Genomic DNA, 10,585 nt, shown 5'->3' with positions numbered 1-10,585 from the left:
TCCAGATTCTCTGAACCCTTTGATGATATTACGGAGCGTAGATGGTGAAATCCCTAAATTCCTTGCAATAGCTGGTTGAGAAATGTTTTTCTTAAACTGTTCAACAATTTGCACACGCATTTGTTGACAAAGTGGTGACCCTCGCCCCATCCTTGTTTGTGAATGACTGAGCATTTCATGGAATCTACTTTTATAGCCAATCATAGCACCCACCTGTTCCCAATTTGCCTGTTCACCTGTGGGATGTTCCAAATAAGTGTTTGATGAGCATTCCTCAACTTTATCAGTATTTATTGCCACCTTTCCCAACTTCTTTGTCACGTGTTGCTGGCATCAAATTCTAAAGTTAATGATTATTTGCAAAAAAAAAAAAAGTTTATCAGTTTGAACATCAAATATGTTGTCTTTGTAGCATATTCAACTGAATATGGGTTGAAAATGATTTGCAAATCAATGTATTCCGTTCATATTTACATCTAACACAATTTCCCAACTCATATGGAAACGGGGTTTGTAGTACCGAATATGATTCATTAGTATCGCGGTACTATACTAATACCGGTATACCGTACAACCCTAATATAGTGTCATGTTCTGTGTATGCTTCACTGATGAGAGTATTTGATTAACATCGTTTTGTCCTACTAATTTCGGCGGTTCTTGAACTCACCATTGTGTGGACTGTGACGCCACGGTTTGTTTACATGCCACTCCTTCTTTGTCTCGTTTTGTCCACCAAACGTTTTATGCTGTGCATAAAAGGTGAACTTTGTTGATGTTATGGACTTGTTGGAGGGCCAATCAGGCATATTTGGTCAGTGCATGACTGCAAGCTAATCAATGCTAACATGCTATTTAGGCTAGCCGTATGTACATATTGCATCATTATGCCTCATTTGTAGGTATATTTAGGTATATCCTTTACTTTTATCCTCTTTGTATATAATTTAGTTTTGCATGTCTCATGACACATTATCTGGATGAAATATTGGCGGCATTTATGATAGTTGTTTGTGTGCCATGTTGTTCCAGACCACAGCAAAGCTTGCCAAAGATTGTAATAAATCTATTAGAAGAAGACAGCCTGCCGTTTCCTTTAACTTGGACACACACATCTATACCTTTGGCCATTCTGAGCCAGTCATTTCCAGGAGTTATCTCACCTTCTAAGTGTTACTAATGTTTTCCAACGTTGCAAAAATGTGTAGAATAAATATTACATTTCAACATATCTGTCAACGAAGATTTGCTTCAGCCTGCGACACGTAGTCATTTTGATAGTAGGCTATTATAGCTAATATAGACACTTACATCATGTGTTGTCTTCATTATAACACTTATATATGGCTTTTCATTTTTCGCGGCTACAGACAGATTCGTTTTTTGCATTTTTGGTCCAATATGGCTCTTTCAACGTTTTGGGTTGCCGACCCCCGTCATTGACCGACCCAATTAGGAACCAAAAAAATACAGGTACTCGGAATACATCCCTACTTACTACTGTAATGCATGTCTTCCTGCACTTATTAGACAATTTTCTTCTGAGATAAACTGTTGCCTAACAGAGAAATGCACACGTCTATCTGTACTGTATATAACCCGGTAAAATCGTAATAGGCTGTGGCCCACGGGATGCCGTCAGACAGATGTTTGGCAGCATGCACGAACAGCAGTGCATTTTAATCAAAAACCCTCCCCCACCTCATTTTTTTTTTTATATCAAACATAATTAAATATCCTCTGTTACACACTGTATCTCATTTTATTACTCCTTTCTTCACACTGGTTCCACAATAGGTTGCTCAGACTTTCACTCTGTAGGTGAATAACCACTGAGCTGATTGGAATACCAAAAGTTGACAATCATTTTACCGTACCGGTGTGCATACACTTCAGACACGCACGTGTATACCAGACAGAGTGACATCTAGAGATGTCCGATAATGGCGTTTTTGCCGATATCCGATATTGTCCAACTCTTAATTACCGATTCCGATATCAACCGATACCGATATATACAGTCGAGGGGGGGGGGGGGTGTATATTGTAGCGTCCCGTAAGAGTTAGTGCTGCAAGGGGTTCTTGGTATTTGTTCTGTTGTGTTTATGTTGTGTTACAGTGCGGATGTTCTCCCGAAATGTGTTTGTCATTCTTGTTTGGTGGGGGTTCACAGTGTGGCGCATATTTGTAACAGTGTTAAAGTTGTTTATACAGCCACCCTCAGTCTGACCTGTATGGCTGTTGACCAAGTATGCATTCACATGTGTGTGTGAAAAGCTGTAGATATTGTGTGATTGCGCCGTTTTAAAAAGTCATAAATTTTGCTTTTGAAACCGATACCGATAATTTCCGATATTACATTTTAAAGCATTTATCGGCCGATGATATCGGCAGTCCGGTATTATCGGACATCTCTAGTGACATCCAAAGAACGCCAAAGATCTCATTCCGCCCAAACGACAATAAACAATTTTCATTTCGTTTAATTCGGAATTTTCTGTACGAGCTGCTCTTTAAAACCGCTATTGCTAACACATGCAAGTCGTTGGTATGCCATCAAAATATACAGCAGCTTAAAAACTTCCAGCTTGTAAGCCCTGAGTCCGATTCTCTCCTGAACAACACTGCTTTCGTCTTATCCGCTTTTCTTTGTCCGTTTGTGTATTTCACCGGAAAGTGTTCCCAAACAGTTCAGGAATAAAACATATGGTTTGACAAAATCGTGAATATAAGTAGCACCAAGATAATGCCATTTGGTAACAGTAGAACAGAAAGTCCAACACAAAAACAAATACCGTATTTTCCGGACCATAAGGCGCACTGCCGATGAATGGTCTATTTTTGAATGTTTTTCAGATATAAGGCGCACCGGATTATAAGGCGCATAAAAGGATTCATATTATTATTATTTTCTTCTAAAACACTTCCTTGTGGTCTACATAACATGTAATGGTGGTTCTTTGGTCAAAATGTTGCATAGATGATGTTTTACAGATCATCTTCAAGCCGCGTTGTGACAGTCGCTTCCTGATGCGCCGTTTTGTGGGCGGTCTTATTTACGTGGCTCACCTTCGGCAGCGTCTTCTCCCCGTCATCTTTGTTGTAGCGGTGTAGCGTGCAAGGACGGGAGTGGAAGAAGTGTCAAAAGATGGAGCTAACTGTTTTAATGACATTCAGACTTTACTTCAATCAATAACGGAGCAGCATCTCCTCATCCGGAAACAACAACAAAAAGTGAAAAACTTTTCGACCGGAACTCAATAACTAAATTTCCTTGGGTGAATAATGTAAACTCACTACACCGGTATGTTTTAGCGTTTTCATGGCGAGTTTACTGACAGATATAAGTAAGAACTTTACACTACTTGATGCACATGAATGTCCCATAACAAGAAGATAGAGAAAAAGAAGAAGCTTATCGACTACGGCGTCGCCACGGAGTACAAAGGCGGACGCGCGCAAATATTCAGGACTCATGCAGATCCCAAATACAGATCAGCAGGTACCAGAAGGTAAGAAAAGTTGCTTTTGCTTAATATTGCAAAACAAAACGCCAGATAATAGGTCTTACCTTCTACACACACTATAAAGCGGTGCGGTTTCATAGCTTACCAAAGTCGTTCTAAAACATTTTGATAGATTTTTGAGCGCCGTGTGTAATGTTCTATATTTTCAATGGAACATATAAAAAGTTGGGTGTTGTTTCCTTGAGTCATATTGCCATCATATTGCAGTCTAAACATATCTCTTATGTTTGACTGCCATCCACTGGTCACACTTGTCATTTCACCAAATAAAATTGCTTCGAGGTCGGTAAGCAAAACCAGAATTATTCCGTACATTAAGCGGTATTATGTATTATTATTTATTTCACTAACTGCTTCTTTACTATCACTTTTACCATCATATTTGTACATATCCTATTTTCTGATGTTGTTCTATTGTTGTTGTTATTGTTGTGTTTGCTGTTGTCTCTCTGTCTTGATAAGACAGCAAACACAACAACAACAACAATAGAAAAACATCAGCAAATAGGATATGTACAAATATGATAGTAAACGTGATAGTAAAGAAGCAGTTAGTCAAATAAATAATAATACAGAAATGACAATGAACATTATTACACTACAAATGGAGCAATACAAATACCAATAGAAATACCACTATTGATAATGAATAATAACAATAATTACCTCTATTATCAACAATACAATTGTTCAAATGCAACAATACATATGTGTAATGATAACTTTAATTACAAAAGAAAGCAGATACATGGAGGGGAAGAAAGAGAAGCCAACTGTATTAACCTTGTAGATTGTTATAGTAACAATAGGTTAAGCTTTGTCAGTGTGCCATGTGTTACCCAGTTTCCCCTAGGGCAACAATGTTAATATATGTTTGATGAAACGTGATTATATGCTTGAGTGTATGTATGTATATGTACATGTATATGTATAGTATATGTATGTTTGTACAGTGAATGTACATGTATGTGTACATGTATGTTTGTACAGTGAATGTATATGTACATGTATGTGTATATGTATGTTTGTACAGTGAATGTATATGTACATGTATGTGTATATGTATGTTTGTACAGTGAATGTATGTGTACAGTATGTATATATGTATGTTTGTACAGTGAATGTATATGTACATGTATGTGTATATGTATGTTTGTACAGTGAGTGTATATGTACAGTAGGTGTATATGTATGTTTGTACAGTGAATGTATATGTACAGTATGTATATATGTATGTTTGTACAGTGAATGTATATGTACATGTATGTGTATATGTATGTTTGTACAGTGAATGTATATGTACATGTATGTGTATATGTATGTTTGTGCAGTGAGTATATATGTACAGTAGGTGTATATGTATGTTTGTACAGTGAATGTATATGTACAGTAGGTGTATATGTATGTTTGTACAGTGAATGTATATGTACATGTTGTGTATATGTATGTTTGTACAGTGAGTGTATATGTACAGTATGTGTATATGTATGTTTGTACAGTGAGTGTATATGTACAGTATGTGTATATGTATGTTTGTACAGAGATATATTATAGGCCGATAAATGCTTTAAAATGTAATATCGGAAATTATTGGTATCGTTTTTTTTATTATCGGTATCGTGTTTTTTTTTTTTAATTTTACAAAAAATACAAGATACACTAATAATTAGTACACTAACCCAAAAAACCTCCCTCCCCCATTTACACTCATTCACACAAAAGGGTTGTTTCTTTCTGTTATTAATATTCTGGTTCCTACATTATATATCAATATATATCAATACAGTCTGCAAGGGATACAGTCCGTAAGCACACATGATTGTGCGTGCTGCTGGTCCACTAATAGTATTAACCTTTAACAGATCATTTTACTCATTTTCATTAATTACTAGTTTCTATGTAACTGTTTTTATATTGTTTTACTTTCTTTTTTATTCAAGAAAATGTTTTTAATTTATTTATCTTATTTTTTTTTTTTTTTTTAAAGGACCTTATCTTCACCATACCTGGTTGTCCAAATTAGGCATAATAATGTGTTAATTCAAGGACTGTATATATCGGTATCGGTAATTAAGAGTTGGACAATATCGGAATATCGGCAAAAAGCCATTATCGGACATCCCTAGTGTATATGTATGTTTTTTGTAGCGTATCATTACAACAACAATATTTTTACTGCTGTTTTTTTTTTTTTTACCAAAAAAGTACTCTTCCCAAACGGGGAAGGGAGCATGGCTCTTTTACACCTCAATGGTCATTGTTATGGGTACAAATAGATATGACTTTTGATGGGTAATGACAGAACAACAGAGAGGAAACAATCCGACGCCTGGCAAGTTTTATATTTGTCGCCAGGTTCGTCACAGAATTCACACTAATTAGCGACTGCTGACAAAGTCTGCTCTTTGCAGCCTGAACCTGTGAAAGCCAACACGGCGGCGCCACATGAATGCTTCCGTGCACGCCACAGCTCTCCCGATTCCCAAACACTATTCCAGGGACGCTCGCTCCGCTCTGATGTGCGCTCGTTTTCGCCGGCGGAAGGCTCGCCGAGCTCGCCGTGGCACAAATGAGAGCGTCTCTCTCGGGCCTGCAGCCGAGAACAGATACACAGAGAGAGTCTCAGAGTTGTTTGCCCATTTCGCAAGGTTCTATGAGTTAATGAGGCCAATGTGGAGATGCAGGTGCAGTGGCCAGGCTGGCAGAGAATACTGATGCCATTTGCTTTGTTTGGGGCCGTCCCCTGCCTGTCCAAACGGAGGCCGTGTCCTCAGGAGCATGGCTTTTTCAAAAGGGATCTTGCCTTTCGTCGACGTAAATAAGCTGCATTTGAGGCCAAGATGCATAGGCTCCGATCCCGTGGGTGCTTTGGGGCCCGAGCACCCACGTGGGATCAATGGCAACTTTCAATCTTTTAAACCATTTTAGAAATATCAATCTTGTTGTTGTTAAAGGCCTACTGAAATGATTTTTTTTTAGTTAAACGGGGATAGCAGATCTATTCTATGTGTCATACTTGATCATTTCGCGATATTGCCATATTTTTGCTGAAAGGATTTAGTAGAGAACATCGACGATAAAGTTCGCAACTTTTGGTCGCTGATAAAAAAAAGCCTTGCCTGTACTGGAAGTAGCGTGACGTCGCAGGTTGAAGGGCTCCTCACATTTCCCCATTGTTTACACCAGCAGCGAGAGCGATTCAGACCGAGAAAAGCGACGATTACCCAAATAATTTGAGCGAGGATGAAAGATTCGTGGATGAGGAACGTGAGAGTGAAGGACTAGAGTGCAGTGCAGGACGTATCTTTTTTCGCTCTGAACGTAACTTAGGTAAAAGGGCTCATTGGATTCCACACTTTCTTCTTTTTCTATTGTGGATCACGGATTTGTATTTTAAACCACCTCGGATACTATATCCTCTTGAAAATGAGAGTCGAGAACGCGAAATGGACATTCACAGTGACTTTTATCTCCACGACAATACATCGGTGAAGCACTTTAGCTACGGAGCTAACGTGATAGCATCGTGCTTAAATGCAGATAGAAACAAAAGAAATAAGCCCCTGACTGGAAGGATACACAGCAGATCAACAATACTACTATCAGGAGACACCGAACCAAACACTGGACCTGTAACTACACGGTTAATGCTGTACCGCCTGTCGAAGCCTAGCAATGCTTTTGCTAACGACGCCATTGAAACTAACTTAGCTACGGGACCTCGTCAGAGCTATGATAAAAACATTAGCGCTCCACCTACGCCAGCCAGCCCTCATCAACACCCGTGCTCACCTGCGTTCCAGCGATCGACGGCGCGACGAAGGACTTCACCCGATCATCGATGCGGTCGGCGGCTAGCGTCGGATAGCGCGTCTGCTATCCAACTCAAAGTCCTCCTGGTTGCGTTGCTGCAGCCAGCCGCTAATACACCGATCCCACCTACAGCTTTCTTCTTTGCAGTCTCCATTGTTTATTAAACAAATTGCAAAAGATTCACCAACACAGATGTCCACAATACTGTGGAATTTTGCGATGAAAACAGAGCTTTTTGTATTGAGATACAATGTGTCCGAATACTTCTGCTTCAACCATTGACGTCACGCGCAAACGTCATCATATCTAGACGTTTTCAACCGGAAGTTTCCCGGGAAATTTAAAATTGCACTTTATAAGTTAACCCGGCCGTATTGGCATGTGTTGCAATGTTAAGATTTCATCATTGATATATAAACTATCAGACTGCGTGGTCGGTAGTAGTGGCTTTCAGTAGGCCTTTAATTTTGTGGCGAGTGTGGTCCGTTTTACATAATAAAATGAGTCGCTAACGATATAGTCTATAATAATCAAAGCCTTACCAAGATTTCATTGCGCCCGATAATGAACTAATGACTCAATCATCTTGACATTGAACACACTGCACACGAGCGAATGAAGGCGCATACTTAGCCAACAGCCATACATGTCACACTAAGGGTGGCCGTATGAACAACGCCAACACTGTCATAAACATGTGCCATATAGTGAAACCACACTAAACAACAACGACAACCAGATTTTGGGAGAATATTTGCACGGCAACACAACATAAACACTACAGAACAAATTCCCAGAATTCCTTGCAGCACCAAGTCTTCCAGGACACTACAATATTAACAAATGCCATTGGTGGATCTACACATAACATCCACTGTAATGATACCACGTACAATAGCGTATCTAGTCGATACTACTATGATTACATCGATGTTTTTTAACGTCACAAAATCTTCTGTCGGTTTTTCATACTTTTTCTTAACATTATATATTTTTATTCTCATTGTTGCTTTTTATTTCTATTCTTATTGTGATATTTTTCTATTTTGTTTCCATTTATACCCCCATTATTTACTTTTTACTTTTTAAATTTGATCTCAATTCTGTACACTGCTGCTGGAATTTCAATTTTCTTGAGGGAACTCTCCTGAAGGAATCAATAAAGTACTATCTATCTATCTATTTAAATGTATATTATGTTTATAAACTCAGGAAATATGTCCCTGGACACACGAGGACTTTGAATATGACCAATGTATGATCCTGTAACTACTTGGTATCGGATTGATACCCAAATTTATGGTATCATCCAAAACTAATGTAAAGTATCAAACAACAGAAGAATAAGTGATTATTACATTTTAACAGAAGTGTAGATAGAACATGTTAAAATAGAAAGTAAGCCGATATTAACAGTAAATGAACAAGTAGATTAATAATTAATTTTTTACACTTGTCCTTAATAATGTTGACAAAATAATAGAATGATAAATGACACAATATGTTACTGCATATGTCAGCAGACTAAATTAGGAGTCTTTGTTTGTTTACTTACTAATAAAAGACAAGTTATCTTGTATGTTCACTATTTTATTTAAGGACAAACTTGCAATAATAAACATATGTTTAATGTACCCTAAGATTTTTTTGTTAAAATAAAGCCAATAATGCAATTTTTTGTGGTCCCCTGTAATTAGAAAAGTACCGACATACTTTTGGTACCGGTACAACACTAATACACACACACCGAGCACCCACTGGCAGAAATGTAGATCGGCGCCTATGCCAAGATTCCTCTGGTACTTGACATCAGGCATACATGCTACTAGTTAAGGTAAATGTCCAGTATAACGATGACAAAGCTAACTTCTGCTGTCCTTCTGTGTCTCATCATTGCATCAGAGAACGCCCTCCAGGTGTTTGGAAGTCAATCTGACCGGCGGCCTACACCGGGCCCATCCGGTGCAACAAGCAGAGAAAGCCGGAGCACAACTTCCCCACCCAAAACCATAGTAACCATGCGGAACATTCTGGACACCAAAATACCCACGCAGGTGTGTACCCTTGTTATCGTCACTCACTTTTTTGGCGACGGTCTAAGAATAAACGTTCCTGATGGTGATGCACTGCTGAGGTGAAAACAGTGCACTGCACACTTATATCACAGAAATTAAACTTGAATGTCGCGATCAAAAGTTTACATCCACTTGTAAAGAACATAATGTCATGGCTGTCTTGAGTTTCCAATCATTTCTACAACTCTTATTTTTTTGTGATAGAGTGATTGGAGCACAAACTTGTTGGTCACAAAAAACATTCATGAAGTTTGGTTCTTTTACGAATTTATTATGGGTCTACTGAAAATGTGAGCAAATCTGCTGGGTCAAAAGTATACATACAGCAATGTTAATATTTGCTTACATGTCCCTTGGCAAGTTTCACTGCAATGAGGCGCTTTTTGGTAGCCATCCACAACATATTGCCGGGTATTGTGGCCAAACAGCTCAATTTTTGTTTCATCTGACATCACATGGACAAATACAGTATAACACCTTCTGGAGGAAAGTTCTGTGGTCAGATGAAACTAAAATTGAGCTGTTTGGCCACAATACCCAGCAATATGTTTGGAGGAGAAAAGGTGAGGCCTTTAATCCCAGGAACACCATTCCTACCGCCAAGCATGGTGGTGGTAGTATTATGCTCTGGGCCTGTTTTGCTGCCAATGGAACTGGTGCTTTACAGAGAGTAAATGGGACAATGAAAAAGGAGGATTACCTCCAAATTCTTCAGGACAACCTAAAATCATCAGCCCGGAGGTTGGGTCTTGGGCGCAGTTGGGTGTTCCAACAAAACAATGACCCCAAACACACGTCAAAAGTGGTAAAGGAATGGCTAAATCAGGCTAGAACAGGGGTCGGCAACCCGCGGCTCTAGAGCCGCATGCGGCTCTTTAGCGCCGCCCTAGTGGCTCTCTGGAGATTTTTCAAAAATGTATTAAGAATGGAAAAAGATGAGGGGAAAAAAATCTATTTTTTTGTTTGAGTATGGTTTCTGTAGGAGGACAAACGTGACACAAACCTCCCTAATTGTTATAAATCACACTGTTTATATTAAACATGCTTTACTGATTCGAGTATTTGGCGAGCGCCGTTTTGTCCTACTAATTTTGGCGGTCCTTGAACTCACCGTATAGTTTGTTTACATGCAGAACTTTCTCCGACTTTCTAGGACGTGTTTTATGCCAC

The 10,585-nt window shown here is 38.8% G+C and overlaps 1 protein-coding gene across 1 annotated transcript in view; it reads left to right on the top strand.

Moving 5' to 3' along the window:
• Window positions 1-10,585, top strand: part of gfra4b (GDNF family receptor alpha 4b) — a 142,392-nt gene that overhangs the window by 124,895 nt on the left and 6,912 nt on the right. Inside the window, exon 7 of the mRNA XM_062040024.1 lies at window positions 9,243-9,394. Coding sequence (XP_061896008.1) covers window positions 9,243-9,394 — 152 coding nt within the window. The remainder of the gene's footprint in view (window positions 1-9,242; window positions 9,395-10,585) is intronic.

The sequence above is a fragment of the Entelurus aequoreus genome, linkage group LG28 (genome assembly GCF_033978785.1).
Source record: "Entelurus aequoreus isolate RoL-2023_Sb linkage group LG28, RoL_Eaeq_v1.1, whole genome shotgun sequence".
Classification (NCBI taxonomy): domain Eukaryota; kingdom Metazoa; phylum Chordata; class Actinopteri; order Syngnathiformes; family Syngnathidae; genus Entelurus; species Entelurus aequoreus.
The sequence above is the reverse complement of the archived record's forward strand: the minus strand, read 5'-3'. Positions and strand labels throughout refer to the sequence as shown.